The sequence below is a fragment of the Tursiops truncatus genome, chromosome 16, assembly GCF_011762595.2.
Source record: "Tursiops truncatus isolate mTurTru1 chromosome 16, mTurTru1.mat.Y, whole genome shotgun sequence".
NCBI classification, from domain to species: Eukaryota; Metazoa; Chordata; class Mammalia; order Artiodactyla; family Delphinidae; genus Tursiops; species Tursiops truncatus.
In genome coordinates, this window is record NC_047049.1 from 77,487,676 (window position 1) to 77,505,813 (window position 18,138).

The 18,138-nt window shown below is 41.5% G+C and overlaps 2 protein-coding genes across 10 annotated transcripts in view; one reads left to right on the forward strand and one right to left on the reverse strand.

Moving 5' to 3' along the window:
- Positions 1–18,101, forward strand: part of B3GALNT2 (beta-1,3-N-acetylgalactosaminyltransferase 2) — a 65,137-nt gene extending 47,036 nt beyond the window's left edge. For 3 of the 5 annotated variants that reach the window (XM_019941526.3, XM_019941524.3, XM_019941525.3), the window contains 6 exons: positions 2,902–3,085; positions 5,517–5,642; positions 6,258–6,417; positions 7,061–7,117; positions 8,348–8,509; positions 10,157–18,101. In XM_019941526.3, coding sequence (XP_019797085.1) covers positions 2,902–3,085; positions 5,517–5,642; positions 6,258–6,417; positions 7,061–7,117; positions 8,348–8,488 — 668 coding nt within the window. In that variant the 3' untranslated portion in view covers positions 8,489–8,509; positions 10,157–18,101. Of the gene's footprint in view, positions 1–2,901; positions 3,086–5,516; positions 5,643–6,160; positions 6,418–7,060; positions 7,118–8,347; positions 8,510–10,156 lie in introns of those variants that run through there. The other 2 variants (XM_019941527.3, XM_073793647.1) reach the window with 2 other exon arrangements.
- The window catches only part of TBCE (tubulin folding cofactor E), a 109,711-nt gene continuing 101,257 nt past the window's right edge, over positions 9,685–18,138 (reverse strand). For 3 of the 5 annotated variants that reach the window (XM_033841829.2, XM_033841827.2, XM_019941528.3), the window contains 9 exons: positions 16,759–16,854; positions 16,150–16,214; positions 15,995–16,059; positions 15,474–15,626; positions 14,770–14,923; positions 13,259–13,327; positions 12,654–12,713; positions 10,141–10,232; positions 9,685–9,972 (listed from right to left, as the gene is read on the reverse strand). In XM_033841829.2, the coding sequence (XP_033697720.1) occupies positions 9,880–9,972; positions 10,141–10,232; positions 12,654–12,713; positions 13,259–13,327; positions 14,770–14,923; positions 15,474–15,626; positions 15,995–16,059; positions 16,150–16,214; positions 16,759–16,854 (847 nt within the window). In that variant the 3' untranslated portion in view covers positions 9,685–9,879. Of the gene's footprint in view, positions 9,973–10,140; positions 10,233–12,653; positions 12,714–13,168; positions 13,328–13,979; positions 14,102–14,769; positions 14,924–15,473; positions 15,627–15,994; positions 16,060–16,149; positions 16,215–16,758; positions 16,855–18,138 lie in introns of those variants that run through there. The other 2 variants (XR_004522490.2, XM_073793646.1) reach the window with 2 other exon arrangements.

Genomic DNA, 18,138 nt, shown 5'->3' on the forward strand with positions numbered 1-18,138 from the left:
TTTCAAACAAGAGAGAAATAACTCAAGTGTTAGGCTAAAGGAATTAAATGAATAGATTTTTCTTCTCCTGTACTGGATATATCTGAAAATCTGACTACAGTTTTTTAAAATCTGAGGATCTACGTGCTATTCAGAAGAGTCACATGGTACACAAATTCTCAAATTTTGTTGGGCATTAGCATCTCTGGCTGGGCCCTACCTCAAGCCTACAGAGTTAAAAATCTTCAGGATTGGAGCTCAGATACCTGTATTTTAATAAGCTCCCTAGATGGGTTTGATGCCTCCAAAGTTTGAGAGGCCATAAACCACATGATTCTTGTAAATGGCACCTAGACAGACGATCAGATTTAAAACACACACAGAGGGACTTCCCTGGTGGTGCAGTGGTTAAGAATTCGCCTGCCAGCAGAGGGGACATGGGTTCGAGTCCTGGTCCGGGAAGATCCCACATGCTGCAGAGCAACTAAGCCCGTGCGCCACAACTAGTGAGCCTGCGCTCTACAGCCCATGAGCCACAACTACTGAGCCCACGTACCACAGGTACTGAAGCCCATGCGCCTAGAGCCCGTGCTCTGCAACAAGAGAGGCCACCACAGTGAGAAGCCCACGCACTGCAACAAAGAGTAGCCCCCGCTCGCCGCAACTAGAGAAAGTCCATGTGCAGCAACAAAGACCCATCGCAGCCAAAAAAAACCCAACACGCACACAGATCTATTACTTTATTACTTTATACTCGTGTTTTTCAGATATATGCAGAATAAACCAACACGTACAATTTGTTAATGAAAAAGCCTGTATTTCTGCTCGTATCTTGTTATCATCCATTCCTATTGCTGCAATTTTTATAACACTTTCACTTTCGTTCAAGTGTTAAATCGTGTATATTTATCCTTATCGTTAAAGTGAAAGGACGTTAGAGGAGAGTGTAAAAGTTGAAAGGGACCCGAGGTTATTTAGGCCTGTGTTTTTCAAAGGGTTGTTTGTGGTCCACCTGCATCAAAGTTACAGGAAGTCACAGGTTAGAAATACAGATTCCTGGGCTCTACCCAAGACCTGCTGGATTTTTAGGCTTGGGGCCTAGGAATCTGTATTTCGGTAAGCAATCCTGAGAACCACAGACGTAGTCCAGCTCCTCCTTTTACAGATGAGAATGCTGAGGCCCAGAAACGTGTGACTCGTCCATTACCTCACCAACAGTGGCAGAGGTAGAAATCAGACACAGGCCCTCAGCCCCCATGCCCAGTCTTGTTGTTCGCAGTCACAGAGCGGAGGGCTGGATTACGTCTCGGTTTCTCTCCCCGACCCCTCAGCCACTCACTTGTTTAGTTTTCAGAAGTTTTCTAATTTGAGACAGCTGAGAAAATCCTGCGCTAGTGATAGGATTGCTGCCTTATTTGAGGACAGTCCTGCACAGATGTGACAAACGATCCGTTAGCTTGTAAGGTGGTAATTAAAATGTCTTTTAAGCACATTGGTCATAAGTTTTATTATAAAATATCATAAACCAAAAATAGTGCTATAAGAAACACCCATGTACTTGTTGCTCAGAATTAACAGATGTTTGTATTTTGTCACATTTGCTTCCTTTCTTTGTTTTCAGAGAAATAAGGCATTATAGATACAGTTGAAGCCTCTTCTCTCCCAGTACTTCCTACCCCGTTCCTCTCCCTTCCCCTTGGACAGGAGACCACTGTCCTGAAACTCATGTGTACCCTTCCCATTCTTATTTTTCTATTTTCTACTACATGCATGTGTATACAACTTTTAATAACATACAGTTTTGATTAAAGTATTTTATAATTTATACCTGTGGTATCACATTGTATATATCAATTGGCAAGATACTTTTTCTCAGCATTATTTTTTAGTGCCATTCCTCTCAACATCCAAGATCAGGTTAATTTTTTTAAAATTTATTTTACTGAAGTATAGTTGATTTACAATGTTGTTACTTTCTGCTGTACAGCAAACCAATTCAGTTATATATATATATATATACACACACACACACATTCTTTTTCCCATTCCTTTCCATAATGGTTCATCACAGGATACTGAATATAGTTCCCTGTGCGCTACAGTAGGACCTTGTTATTTATCCATCCTATAGATAATAGTTCACGTCTGCTAATCCCAAACTCTCAATCCATCCCCTCTTCCCCACCCCGCCAGCCCTGGCAACCACAAGTCTGTTTGTTCTGTGTCTGTGAACCTGTTTCCGTTCTGTAGATGAGTTCATTTGTGTCATATTTTAGATTCCACATATAAGTGATATCATATGATATTTGTCTCTTTCTGATTTACTTAATATGATAATCTCTAGTTCCATCCATGTTGCTGCAAATGGCATTTCATTCTTTTTTATGGCTAATATTCCTGTGTGTGTGTGTGTGTATACGTGTATACACCCCCCCATCTTTATCCATTCATCTGTTGATGGACATTTAGGTCGTTTCCACGTCTTGGCTGTTGTAAATAGTGCTGCTATGCAGGTTAATTTTTTTAGCTGCTGTATTCCATTATGTGAACATACCACAGTTTAACCATTCTCCTATTGGTGGGTATTTAGGCTGGTTCCATTTTTTCACTGTCACAATGCTGCCATAAATACGCTTGTGAGTGTGTAAAATAGTGTCTCTGGGGATATATCTACAAGTGGACTTGGCGAGTCAAACAGTGCACACATCTTCAGCCTAACTAGGTATTGCTGAGTTGCTCCCCACAGTGAGTGTAGCACTTTATTCTCCCACCAGCAATGTGTGGGCGTTCACATTTCCCTACTTCAGAGTTCCTAACTGTGTTGTTAGGTTACCTTGGGAGGAGGGTTAATGCAATAACGTTACAAGTTCTGGCTCTTAAGTTTGCAATAGCCTTTTCCTTCAGCTCTCTTTTCCTTCTTAGAAGGTGATGCTCTCTTAAAAAATCTTCATTCTCGCCCTCGAAGACTTCTTGATCATATAAGTAATCTCCACGAGGAGGATGCCTTACTGGAGGAGGAAAGCAGCCTCTATGATGATATTGTGTTTGTGGATGTTGTTGACACTTACCGAAACGTTCCTGCAAAATTATTGAACTTCTATAAATGGTAGGTTATAAAAATGTTGGGTAGGTATTGTTTTATTTTTCTTTTGATGTAGAAACAATTTATCAACATCAAATCACTGAGATTTTTTAAAAAACACAGAAACCTAAGAGCACTGTGCACCTGGGATGTGATCTATTGTATCCTGGTTCTTTGTGAGGACTGATCTTCTAAAATGCTGCCGCTTTACTATTTCGATGAGCTGATACATAATGTGAACACTATTAATGTATCAAAAACAAACAAGGCAAAAGTTGATTCACTTTGAGTCATTCCTACTGGCATAGTTGTCTTGAGCCAACATTAGGTGAAAATCAGTGAGTTTGAAAATGGCCTATCTTCAGGCATTTTCATACCCACCCACCTATATCCCCCATTTACACCCAGGTTCCTGATCTGAATTCCATTCAGCTGAACATCCACATTATATTTCCGTTCTCTCCTCCAACCCATTTAAGAGCTATCTGCCCTAATTCCAGAAGCTTTAATAAGACGAAATTCAGCAACCCTTATAGTCTACCGTATTGTTAACTTCCCAGACCCTCCAGTACTTCTTGGATCTTGGTTGTAACTCCTACTTTTATTATAATAACACCACCAATAATAATATGCTATAACAGTGACTCTTCTTAATTGAATACATGTAGTTGTTAATATTATTAAGTTACTCTAGGGTCCCATAACTTGCTGTGAGCCCCCTGATACTGTCTACCCTGACTGTAGAACTGAAACCTTCTCTCTCTCTTTTTCTGTCTAGACCAAACCCATAAAGTATATTCACGTCTTTGTCTTTTTCTTTTTTAAAACTTTATCAGGGAACTTGTTGCTTGGTGAGCCCCAGAGTCTGTCCTTTCTTTTCTTCTCTGTTTTGCCCTGAGCAGAATGGGAAATCATCAAGTCCTTTATGGATATAGTTCCCTGGTCCTGAGGGGTAGACAGTTGAATTTATGGGTGGTAGTTTCATAGCTGGGGCAAGTCAGTGTAATTCTGGAGTCATCTTGTGGGTAGAGGTCAGATATAAATGTGAGCTGGAAATGTGGGTATGCCTAGAATACCAGGATTAAGTTTGACAGCTGTAGTAAGAGAAAGAGCCTTCTTTTAGCTCAAGGTCCCCAATGGGATTCCTGTTACGGGTTGGCCAAGGCAAGGGCGAGGCTGTAAAGAGGTGGAGTGGGAATGGGGGTCCAGGCAGTGGGAGATCAGGACTGCTGAGTTCTAGGGCTTTCTATAGGGAGCTGACTCCCAGTTGTGGAAGTTCAATTTGGTCTAATTACTACCTCCAGTTTAAGTTTTGTCTCTTCTACTACTTGCGTATCCCTGTGATCTTGGCCTCTCTCCGTAGTCTCTCTGCCACTGTCTGTTCTGGGCCATCATGTGCACCTGGAACGCTGCGGTGACCTTCTGACAGGCTGTACGTCCGGACCCGCTTCCTAGTAGCCCATCCCCCCATCTACCCTCCACATCGTAAATGACATCTTTATTTTTCATTCATCTTTATTCAGGTGATCCATCAGTGACCTCAGTGTCCTTTATCACCAAAGTTTATTTCTAATTAGCAAATATTATGTGTGGCCTATGCTATTAACTAGAAATGAACTTTAGAAACGTAGGGTTATGCTTTTTGTTGTGGACCCATTGTTAAATTCACCATTCTGTGGCCTAATGAAACTTTCTCCAGATTTCTTTAATTCAAATTTCTGTCTTCTGACTGGTTCCCTCGCAAGACTCTGGGTAAAAGAGGTACAGGGATTGGCAGTGTGACATCAAAGAGTCAATGTTTTTTCTAGTTGCCATTATATATTTTTTTAATGTCTAGGTAAATGAAATCACCCTCTTGTGCCTTCCAGAAGGTCATTTGTAATAGCTGAATTACTGGAAATCGTTTCCAAGGGAAAATGTACTTCAGTGTTATAACTCAGCTTTTTAAACACTGTAAAATACCTGAGTGTACTGTCAGTAGCAGCATGGAACACATTCTGTTGTACGACGGCGTTCTGTGTGAGAGGCCAGGTATGGCATCTATCCCCTCGTCTGCGTGGCCCTCTCATTAAGAACACAAGGGGCAAGGTTCAGATGCTTATTAATAGGTATGCTGGCCTGACCTGGGCAAGGCCTGAGAAGCGTTTGTTTGATTATATATTCTACTTAAGCCAGATCTTTTTTTCATTGTATTCTTTCTTCTTCCTTTATACCTTTTAAAATTGGCGTGGCACCTCTCTGTTATACCCCTTTGTTAATATGAAGTGAGGATTGTAGCTGGCAGCGGCGATGCTCTAGAGCAGATGCTCCCGATACTGGATGGATAAAAGCTGGCCAAGCATACAGACAGTACAGGGCCAGTTTTCATTAAGATGTTAGCAGTGTCACCACATTGGTGTTGCTCTGTTTCCTCGTATGGACGCCCTGACTTTCATATCCCCCCTTTCGCCAACAGGACTGTGGAAACAACCAGCTTTGATCTGTTGCTAAAGACGGATGACGACTGTTACATAGACTTGGAAGCTGTATTTAATAGAATCGCCCTTAAGAATCTGGATGGGCCTAATTTTTGGTGGGGAAAGTAAGTTAAACATTGTTAGGCCATTGGCGTTCATTTCATGAGCATATGTTAATTTAGAATGAAATATACAAGTCACTTATCATAAGAAAAATGTGGTTGAGATAGGAAATTTCCCTCTTAGGCCCCTGGGTCACTATATTTTATTAATCTACAATTAAAGGGGAAAAAACTCTTAAATGGAAAACCTCAGGCTAATGTAATGAAGGATGGAAAATGATGTGGCTTTTATCCTCATGCCCTACATATTAAGTGCTACTCAAATTAGACGCTGCTGTACATTACAATAAATTTGTGACATTTCTGAAACCATTTTCTGTGTGTCTTTAGGAATGCAATAGGGATTGGTGATTTATTTTTCATTTATTTTAATATATCTAAACAAGATGATTCAGAAACTCCATAAATGCAACTTGGAGAGAATTTAACATATGTCTTTTATATAAAACACCACTAGATAAATAATTCCTGTCCTTAGACGAAAACAATAATCTCTCATTCTTCTTTCCTTGCTTCTACAGCTTATTCCTTTGTAGTGATAATTAAGGACTCAAGCTTAACTAGTGGTAGGATACGTGTCAGAGCAACACAAAGAAGCCGACTCATGTTGCATGTCAGTTTCAGATTGAATTGGGCCGTTGACCGAACCGGGAAGTGGCAGGAACTGGAGTACCCCAGTCCCGCTTATCCCGCCTTTGCGTGCGGCTCAGGGTATGTCATCTCCAGGGACATCGTCCACTGGCTGGCTGGCAACTCGGGGAGATTAAAGACCTACCAGGTAATTAAGGATTTCTGACCTAAGAGTACACTGACCAAACAAGTTTTATCCCACTCAGTATTCCGTCATTAAAAGCACAGCCACCTGATCTTGGGGAAAGGCATGTTATTCATTCTAGATAGGAGTCAGCCCTCAAAGGTTAGGGATACACTCCTATCCCTCAAATCTAAATTTTATTCCTAAATCTTTGAGCCTTCTGTTGTTTTCAGCCTATATTTAAAGGTATAGTCCCTAAAGGAATGTAGAGGTTTATATTCATAAGAAGGAAGACTAAGCAAGCTTAAGACTAAGCTTGTTTTTCTGCTGATTCTGAGATGGCAAATCAATGAATCTCTGCCCGGTTCTTAGATCCAGTGTCTCTTTCATACCGTCAGTGCTGGAAGTTTAAGGTCCATGAGAAGAGGGGCTGGCTGCTTACTTAGTGTGTATAGTCATACTTCATTGTGGTGTGTGTGCTTCATGTTAATGGCAGGTAGCTTTTACTTTGTGTATCAGTGTTATAATACATCCTCAGCATTGCATGTTAGAATAATCACAAAACAAAGAAGTAGAAAGATTACTTACGGGAATGGGTGTGGCATTGTCTTTACAGACGAAATAGCATTTAAATTTTTACATTTTAAACTTTATGGGACCTGTGTAGGGTGAAGATGTAAGCATGGGCATTTGGATGGCAGCCATAGGACCTAAAAGATATCAGGTAAGCAAGCCTGAGTGGGGCTGGCCTCTCTCTATCAAACCTTGGGCAGAGCAGTGAACGGAGGTCTTCTGGCATCGTAACTGCTCTTGATCTAATGCACAATAATGTGCCTAGATCTCACACAGTATTTGTCTGAGTCTAAACCAACAGGAAATGTCTTGAATGGAAGTTCTCCTACTCACGATGAATTGAGTTTTTATACGTTTGATCAGAAATTCTTTGCAGCTTTAAAACACAAAAGAAGCAGCTGACTTCAGATTCTGGCAGTGAGGTGGCCCCGCAGAATGTGACTCCAGCTGCACCCACCTAAGTGCGGGCTATGGTGCCAGGTGCTCAGGGGAGACTCTCCGTCCCACCCGTCCAGGGCCAGGGCAGAGACAGGCCTTCTCTGTTTCCTTTAATACCCCTGGAGGCTCTCGGCCCCCAGGGGCACAGGGCTCTGTAGGAAGGAGCGGTCAGTCTCCTGTCCCCAGGCGTGGCCTGTAAAAGGCACACGCTGACTCCAGGCCCTTCTACTCTCCAGTTTCCTCTCCTTTGCCACCAGTTCAGCCATCCTTTAAAAAGACATTTTTTATTATATCCCTCCTTTTTATGTTCTCAAGTTGAATGGGATCTGTATTCTGCTATATTGCTGGAAACAGAAGCCAGTCCACAGAGCTGGGAAGTAGGCTGGTGGGTGAAAACTCGGACTCTGAGTCTGACAAGACTCCATTTCGATCCTTCCTACTCAGCCTACCAGCATGAACTTCACCGTGACCTTGAGCAAGTTTCTTCACTCTTTTGTTTCTCACTTGTAAAAAGGAAATAATTCCTACCTCACAGGGTTATTGTGAGAATTAAATTGGATAATATTTATAAAGCACTTGGTATTGTCCCCCGAATATTGTAACCATTCCCTCAGTACTTGCTGTTGTTCATAATGCTATTTGGCCACCTCTTCTCCAGTAGCAAATACGAAACTCTGCATTTGTGGTTTCCACACCCTCTCTTCATAGAACTCCCTTTGCAAACTCTTAATGCACACACTGCACTGTTTCTTTATTCCACAGCCTCAGGGTCACCGGTGGGTGCTTTTCCTACGCCCCACAAGCTGAGTGGCTTCACACATGCACTTGTCTTTGAAATAACTTCAGCCTCACTGGGATCTGGAAGCTCCTGTATGCATGCTGTCTGTCTTCCAGCAAGGTGTGTCACGGCTCCCAAATCAGCTTTTGTTTTGTTTTTCAACAGGACAGCCTGTGGCTGTGTGAGAAGACCTGTGAAACAGGAATGCTGTCTTCCCCTCAGTATTCTCCGCAAGAACTAACACAGCTGTGGAAACTGAAGGAGTTGTGCGGTGATCCTTGTCGGTGTGAAGCAAGAGGAGGATGAGGTCAATTCGCAGTGTTAAAGGTCAGGGTGGGCGAAGGATGATCTGAGCGGAAGTCTGAGGAAAGCCCAAGGTTCGGCCGCAGATTATATGGTCTTTCAGGATAGTTCTTGGCTGGCACCTTCACGGGTCACCAATGTGGTATTTCTTAACATTTGCACAAAATTTCCGTTTTAAAAATCAACAGATACTGTAGCGTAAGAAAAAAATTACTTATATATTGGAAGATGATTTTGAAAAATACCAAATTGTTTATAAAAGAAAAAAATATTTCCAAGTCCTAGTGCATCATTTCTGTTAGTAATTTATTACCTGTCATTTTTGGTTAAAACTTGGCCTAGTTCAGAAATCTTGAGTAGTAACTGGAAGTTTGAATTTCAACCTGGATTGCAGAATAGCTCTGGATAGCCTAAGCAGGATAATTAAGGGCCAAAAAGAACTCACAGAAATGCTGTGTGATCACGTATGAGCAGTGGTCACTGATACCAAAGTCAGGGGTTTCTGGAAATCATGTCAGATTTTGTGGATCTCTGAATGAAGTGGGCAACTTGAAAAGGAACCAATGTAACGCTGGGTTTTGGGCCTTGGTTTTAAAGTTCATTTATTAAGTGGACTAATTACACCCAAGTTTCCTTTTGCCCTTTAACATAAATCCTGAAGATCACAGCTTAGTACTCCTATTTTTTTAAAGTGCTAAAATTTTGTGAATATAAGTAAAATCAAAAACCTCTCAGGGCTTTAATGCCATAGGGATGGATAGTTCTAAATCCTTGGCATTGAAAGCATCTTGTTTTTCTTCCTTTCATTGCCTAATGTTGACCTAATGTAACTGAATTTCAGTCAACGCTAGTAAGCTGCTGTAGAAGAATGTATTCTCAGTTTAGGTATAACTAGGGAAAAGCATGTAATTAATTTTTGTAAGTACTCAAAAAACAGTGCAACTGAGAAGAGAAATCATAGCATTTGTACTACATAGAAGATGTGCTTCCTTCAGTTTAAGGGACATTTCCCAAAATGACCAACCAAATCATTTTAGTAACCTTTTAAACCAGTAGCATCAACAGAGGATTCCATTAAAACTGGTCTTATGAAGACATTAACCGTGTTCAGATTTTCTTAGACTAGCGAGGTTCTATTTAGTATCTAAATCTTCTCATAATGAAAGAGTCAGGAACTATGAAATAAACTCTGAAAATCGTTACTAGGTGCAAAGCCTTTATTAGGGCTGTATACAAGCCTGGAAATGGTCTCTTCCCTGTGAAAAATACAGCTGTTTTACACTTAGGGCAACCTGTAAAACCTCATTTGTTCTGGACCGAATTGTCCCAATAAGTCACTTAATTTCCAGTGAACCCCAGTCACGATAAGCAGTCTAACCTCTATTAGTTGGCTGTTACCATCGCACTAACAGACAGTCTCCATTTTCCACAGAATAAAACTGTAATGACTGTTGATCATTTTCTAGTTCAATCTCTCTGCCCGGCATCTAAAATTAGACAAAGGGGTGGGGGTGATTAAGACAAATGTGGCAAAACCTCCCCCCAACAAAGATGTATGGTTTCCATTTAGAATCAGACCATGTTACGTAGAGACATAGCTTAGTAGCAAGTCATAGTGTGGGGAACCTGACTTTGTGTTTTGCTGGGCAACTTACTTTGGGACTTTCATAGGACAACAGAAGTTCTGACACAGGAACTCTGAGAAGACGTGACAGCAAGCCTTTCACCTTTTGAATTGTCATGGATTCTATCAAGGAAAAGAAAAACCATCAAGTTCTCTCAAAGGACAGTTACCTGTAAAATGAGCTCACGTGACAAGACCACAACTGTAATGACAGCTGTCACTGTCATTTCATACTATCAATTTACCCAGGTAAATGATCAGGGAACGGCTCACCCACCACGTGGGCCACCAGATCAGTGTCACCACTTAGGGGGTCGTTTGGGAGGCTGGGGAAACGGAGCCGATGATTGACCTAAGTGCCCTTTGATGATGAGTTTTCATACCATTTCAGCAGTGTTTAATAGTTCCTCCTTAACCTGAATAAACCAGAAATCATATTCTCAGCACAGAAGAATAAACGTGAGTGAAATCATTAACTTTTTAAACCTTTGTGCTTACTTACTTACTTATGAGGTACTGAGAGAACGCTGGCATGGGGCTCGGGCGCCATGAGGACGCGTCTCAGTCTCTCTGGGTTTAGTTTCCTCCTCTGTAAAGTGAGGTGTAGACTAATGCTCCACAAGCCCCCTTCCAGCGCTCCCCGTCTGTAATCATTGTGGTTTATGTGTGTAATGCGATACACATACAGGGACCACCAGGCATGGCAATGTAACTTAATGAGGAAAAGCTTTGGTTTGTTCAGAAAACACTAGGAACTTCTCTCCAAAGATGGGTATGGTAAATACTGGATGTCTGATTATGAGCAATACAGTTTCTTTGAAGCTTTAGCTGGAGGTACAGCAATAGTGTGGTGTTCCTACAACAATCACATGTATTCAAACAAATATTTTTCTATCAAAAACAATTTTTGTAAAAGCTGTTTTTATGCAACTTGTGATAATAAATGTTTATTTTAGAATAAAAACTGGCCCTTTTCTTGTTTATGTACTGAATATAGACACTGAATAGATTACAGTGTTGATTAACATAATTTGCTCTTTTATTTGTGAATATATGATTGATTGATAGATAATCTTGTCCTTTCAAAAGATTTAGGTGGACTGGCTTTCCTTGTGCAGAGGGTGGTTAGTGCTGGCTTAACTCTGCTGAGTTCAGAGAATATAGGACTCAGATTTGGAATCGCCTGAAGCATAATGATGACATATAATTTCTCTAATCTCTGCTAGTTCCACCTGAGGATGAATAAAACTCAGACCGTGAACACCGTGGGAGGTCGGGGAGGAGCCATCAGCCCGGGACAGCACTCATTTGCGCTCTCCACAGTGCCTGACCCAGAGGGTTCTGCGCCTTCCCAGGGGAAGCCCAGGAAAGGAAACTTAACACAGCCCTAGCGAGAACATTCTTGAGCACGTTCCCACAAGTTGATTTCACGTAAGAGAAGGAAAAGTGCAAACACGTCCAAAGCTAACTGCTTTTAACAGAAAGTCCTGGCCCTCTCCCACTCGTCTGTCCCCATGCATGCCCTTACTGACAGAAGTTAAGTCTGAAAACAGAATAATGAAGCGGGGACCACTCATTTTAATTCATCATTATGTAACAGTGGCAACATTACACTTCACAGGCATAGAAACTGGATTTCTAGTAAGTAAAAATGGAGCAATACTGGTAATTTGATACTAGATGATGGTTCTGGATCATAAAGGTACTTCTTTGGGCACAACCAAAGCCTTCCATAAGCAATACCATGATAAGCTTGTTTTATTTGATAAAAATGAATTAAAAAATCAATGTGAATTCACTGCACTGACAGGGAAACAGAAGGGTATTTCACTAGAGTCATTTACGGTAATAGATATTTTATTTCTTCTTCAAATCCTCACTGTGCTAAATTTAAGCTGTTTATATTTTAGTATTTAACTGTGAATCAAGTTTAATTTTGAGATTCAGACTAATTTTTCTTTTGACTGACAGTTTAAGGTAAGTTACATTGATCTAATTTTGTTGACATAAAAGTATTTATTTTCCAAATAAAACAAAATCAGTTCCAACAGCATCAAGGTTTAAAGTTCTGAAGTAGTTTTTTTTAAAGAAAACCATTTCAAGCGTGTCCATTAAAACAGCGTCCAAGAGCTGTCTCTGCAGGGGCTCCTGACTGGTAAGGAATAGAAAGCACCCAAGCCCAGTGCCAGAACATCTCTGGCCAAGGAAAGCCCCCGGAGCAGCAGTGTGAGAACTAACCAGCAAAGAGCCTGGGGAAGGCCCCGAAGGGCGAGCACTCCCAGGCTACTGCCTCTGGCTGAAGAGGTAACCGCGACAAACAAAGCTGTTCTCTAGATGAGCTGAAAGTTATGCGAGACTTGAACTTTCAGGGGGGAGTGATGTTATTAGCATGGTGTTAGCATTTTAGAACGTAAAAGCTAGTGGAAACCTATAAGCTGTAAGAGCCCACAACTTCAGAAATGAATGAAATGTTTTACCTCCAGCCACCTCGAGTTGAGGGGCCAGCGATTCAGAAGCATAAGGAGGAGAGAGACTCATTCTTACCTGGCAGTTGTTTCTCTATGACTTTCTGATCAAGTTGATTAGGATGTTTTATCTTCAGTGCTTGAAAGAAAAAAGGAAAGAGACGAATTGAGCCCTGCTGTAGGACGGATTTACATCACATGCACATTACCAGCCGCGGCCAAAGGATGCAGCTCTTCATACAACTTGGCTCAAATCCCACTAAAGGAATAGGATGCTTATTGATGTTTAAAATTCCTTCTATTAATACTTCACTGAATTACTAACAACAACAAAAAAGAGCTGGACCAACATTCTATGGCTTTCCCGTTTCTCCTTAGTACTTCTTTCCTGACGTTTTATCTAGGTTTTCAAGTGTAAGAAAAGCCACGAATTTCCAAATCACAGTTCAGTTCCTACTCAAATACTTCCCACATGTGCGAAACTGTTAAATGAGTTTAAAGAATGGGAATTGCTAACATGTTCAAAGTCAGAATTTAGATATGTTTGAGAGTCATCATTTCTTTAAAAATTGAACTACTCCTCTAGGTACTTACTTAAAAGAAACAATCCCTATAAGGTCATCACTATTTCAGCATCTAAGGACTCGAACACAAATAAGCGGTCTTTGAATGTGGGGTTCTTACTTAGTAGCTGGTTTTTGAGCAAAAATGGTTGTTGCACTTTGAGTTCCCCATCTTCAGGTGCGCCATATTCTGTTTAAGGAGAAATGAAAAAGGATGAATGATAAACCAAAAGGCCACTGTAAGGGAAAAAAAAATGTACAGGTTAAGTGTCAACCTAGCCTTTTCCTTTCCCAGGATGAACCCAGCAGCAGCTGGATGCGAACCTGGGATCTGCTTCCCTTTATCTGGTTACTGGTTTAGTGTATTTTTTGGAGGGATGGCCAGACAGCAACGGCTGCCAAGCCTGGAACCCTCCTGTCTTCCGTGTGTCCCATCACGGGTCCCTAGAGACAAGACGAGGCTGTGCCTGCAAATACTGAGAACGCTGACGCGAGTTTCACCTTTGGTCATAGTTCCCTTTCTTTCTGGGACCTGAGAGAAACTCGACTCACAAACACCTTCACCAGGTTTCAGCCAGGTCGTGCAGTGCTGCTCTGGGCACCCAGAACCACCGCTGCAAACCAGGTCCCCTGCCAGGAAATGCAGCCTCTACGTAAGGTGTAAGGAAAGCAGCCCCTTCTCCTCCTCTCACTTCTGCCAGGACCACCAGGGACGAAATGTCTATAAATACCCTCCACGCTCTGCTTTGTATTCCACATTCTTAGTGGGGAGACAGTGAGCCACACCTGCAGGGCTGCTTTAGAGCCGTCCCTGCCCTGCCCCCGAGTGATTTAGAATTCACCTCAAGTGGCCAGGAAATCGGCCAGCTAATGGAGTCATCTGACAGCAGTTCCCACGGGCAGCTTCTCTTCCTTAAAGATAATGTTCCAGCCTGAAGTGTTTATGCAGTGAGCTTCTCACATTCTTAAATATATAAAAAAGAAAACTGCATAAGAGGGAAATTTGGAATAATAATGAAATCGAAATGGAAAGTACATCAGGGACAAAGAGTCCTGAAGTTGGAGCTTCAGTGTCCAAGGAGCCAGGCTGGAGGTCAGGAAGCGCCTTGCACACCAAGCGCCAGGGCTGGTGAGCCCGCCGAACGGAGCACTCAGGAAAGCTACACTCGGCTCTCATGAGCATTAAAATTACCTGGGGAGAGAGCTTAAAAACACCAACGCCTGGGTTCCACAGTAAATGTTCTTCATTTAAAAAATGCCCTAGGGTATAGCCAGGGTTGAGCTAAGCTGGAGGCCTTCCTGCCCTTCCTGAAGTAGGAAGTGGGACCCACCTCCTGGGATCGGAAGTTCACTGAGTAAATGCTAAGATGAGAAGAACTTCTGTTTAAGAGCTGCCTTCCCCTCCTCCTTCTGCTCAGAGATGCTGCAGATTTACCTTCTCTAAAGACGACTCTTTAATTATCTGCTCCCAACTCGCTGCTAGAGCCCCTCCTGTCCATTTAGATGAGTATAACAAAGACCCAGTGGAGAAAAGCAACAACACTGAGGACCTCCTTTGACACCCAAAGGGAACTGTGTCCTAGTGGACAGTCCCCCCGCAGCCCCGTGAGGGCCCTGGTGCACAGTACGTACTGAGGCAGAGTGACTGGTATCTAGGATGGGCTGCAAGAAATTCCTCGTTTGGTCTGTTTTTGTCTGGATCTTGATGTCCACCAGCCTTTTTCCATTCATTTCCGAATGCTTTTCGGTAATCAAGCTCAGCCCCACGCCTTTCCTCTCGTTGAATCTATATGGATGTGAAATAAAAGCAGGTCTATTAAAGCACTTTTCTAACGCGTGTGTCTGACACCCTCTCCTTTCTCCACCCCCTACCCGTAGAGAATAATAAAACTGAAAGGGACAAGACAATATATTTCTACCTTTCCTTTTTAATGTTAACAGGATCCAGGAGTTTCTTCAAAAAGAAAAGTGGATTTCAGTTTTATCCTTTTCTTCATGGAAGTATCTGGACTATGCCTGGGGCCCAAGGTCACAACATGAGGTCCTCAGCCTGGAGGAGCTGACTTACTGAGAGAGTACCCAGTATTCCTCCCCTGCCTCAAATGACAAAAACTGGGCCTGCCAGGGCAGCTGAGCAGCGGTTTTCCCTGCAGGCATCTGAGTGTAACACCACCTCCCGAGGAGCTGGAAAAAACTGCCATTGAGAGGAAATAATACTTACCATTTGGAGGAAACCACATCTGATACCCTTTATGGTCTTCCACTGTAACTTCTCCTTACACTGAACCGTTTGGTTTCTAGTTTAAGAAACACCTTGTCAGGACACCAGTACTCACCGCACACTTGTTCAGGGTCCTCAGCTGACCGATCCTGGCGATGATGAACTGCCGTGTGGTCTGTGCGTCTTTGCTGCTTTCAGTCAGGGGGTTTCTGGTGCAGGACAGCGCATGCAGACTCTGTAACTTATCCAGCTCGTTGATAGATGACCACTGAAACCCAGCAAAAGAAAACATATGAAAATAAACATGTTTCAGGTTAATTTTTCAGATTATTCAGACTAGCAGCAGAAAAGCAAAAGTCCCCAGTTCCATCGGAGGCATGGAATTTCACCATGCAGCGAGCACCCACGAGGAAGGCCACCTATTTTACAACTGTGCCGTGTAAACTGAAAGACGGGCTGGTTGAGCGTGAATTAATCTCTTTCTTAATATTTTTGGGTTTGTGTGAGGAGTTTCACTCCAAGGAAGCATTTCTCTTTCAATTTAAAATATTCTTTAACAGCAGGAACCTACAAACTGCATCATGAGAATGGAAATAAGTGATAATGTAAATACATACATTCTGAAGAAGCTCTCACCTGTGATATGCGATTGTCATTTAGTACAAGGTATTGCAAGGAAGGAAACATTGATGTTTTGCACCCTAGAAGGAGAATTAAGTTACACAGTAGAAGGGAAACAAAGCTGAAGTATGGGGGAGCCGGGGGAGGGGTTACTGAATAATCTCATATACCAATTCCAGCGTCTGGAAAATGTATAGAAGCAAGTCCAATGTCAGAAAGGATTAGTTGTTCTAATCTGAAATGTAAAAATGTTAAATTTGATTACATAGGACAATATAAAATGCCATGGGCTATATCAACCAGACTAGATTTGTAAATTTTTTCCTACACCCTAGGTTTTGATCCCATGAGAAATGCTTAGAAACCCTGAAGTCCAATTTAGGGCCTGCGAAGCGGACTCTCTGTGCTACATTCTGATGATCCTGCAGTCATCAAACAATTCCTGGGCCTCCTGCTGTGCGAGGTGCTAAATGGGTGTCAGAGAGCAAAGAGACACAGTCTTACTTCCCAAAGTTCAGTGAATGAAGACTTTTGATGTCAGCACCAGGGCCAAATTATTCATTCTTCAATGATCTAGTACAGACATAGACTACACTGTATGTGGTTCACAAGTCAATTCTCTAAATGAATTCAAATAAAAATTTCCCAAAGGGAACTACTCAATCTGGGAATTCCATCATCATTATCATATTTCCACTGAGAAAGTATATATAGCATAGGATCCATTCACTAAAAATTTACTAAGAACTATTGTAATAGGCATTTTAGGAGCGGGCTACCTGGGCAGATATGCTATGAGAAACAGCTGGTTTTCATCAATTAATTGATTAGAAGAAAGGTCTAACAACTTGACTGTCTGGAGAACATCAGTCGGCCTGTATGGAAGATAAAATTTTTTCAACATTAATTTCTTAATTGTTTTCAAAGATACGGCCCTAAAATACCTGCATCTGGTGTTAAGAAGAGGTCAGGGGGTGGGAGGCAAGTATATGATATGAGTATAAAAGGGCACCATAAAGGATCCTAGTGGTGATGGGAATGTTCTGTCTGTCGACTGGACCAGTGTCCTAGTTGTGATACTGACCATAGCTTTGAAAGACCTTACCAATGGGGAAACTGGGTAATGGGAACATGTGATCTCTGGGTACTATTTCTTATAACTGCACGTGAATCTAAAACTACCTCAAAATTAAAAGTTTAATTTTTAAAAAACTACATTTGCCTGTATAATAAATAAAATCATTCTGAACAGTAAATTTTCATTAATTTGAATCCTTTGAGAATTTGCTGTAAATGTGTCCATGTTTAAGTTTGTTTTACATACTAATTTAATGATACCAACACAAGAGGAAGATTAGGCAACAACATATTTAATCTACTTAAGACAACAAGCTTTTTACACACAGTCATCCCTCAGAATCCATGGGGGATTAGTTCCAGGACCCCCGTGGACACCAAAAGCTGAGGATGCTCAAGTCCCTTATATAAAGGGACATAGCATCTGCATATAACCTACACACATCCTCCATATATTTTAAATCATCTGTAGAGTACTTGTAACACCTAATACAATGTAAACAGTTCCAGTGCCCCGCAAATTCAAGCTTTGCTTTCAGGAACTTTCTGGAATTTTTTTTCCCCCAAATATTTTCCATCTGTGGTTGGTTGGATCTGTGGATGCAGAACCTAGGGATATGGAGGGCTGTACTTTGGTGCATTGACCTTGAAAAGATAATGCTAATTTAAAATCCATTATTTAATCCTTAGAGCATCTCCTACAGAACCCCCACTTAGAAACAGAAGTTAAATACATTTATGTAAAACTAATACAATTCACGGCTTCAAAAATATTTAATTCAAGGCTTTCACTCTGATGGGGTTTCCTCAATTAGAACCTCTTAGTGAAGTTTGAGTTGACATTCTAATTTGTGAAGGCAATGAATAATAAGCATTTCTCTAATTCTTATTTGCACATCCTCCTAAAACTTAATGTTTATTTATTCATAGTGACTAAAGGATACGCAGCTACTTGTCAGAGAGAGAATGATTATACCTCTTTACCCTCGAAGTTTGGAAAAACTATAATACATAAAAATGCTTTTGAATTAAAAAAAAAAAAGAATGACAATGGTGACCGATGCGTTGATGTAAAACCCTGG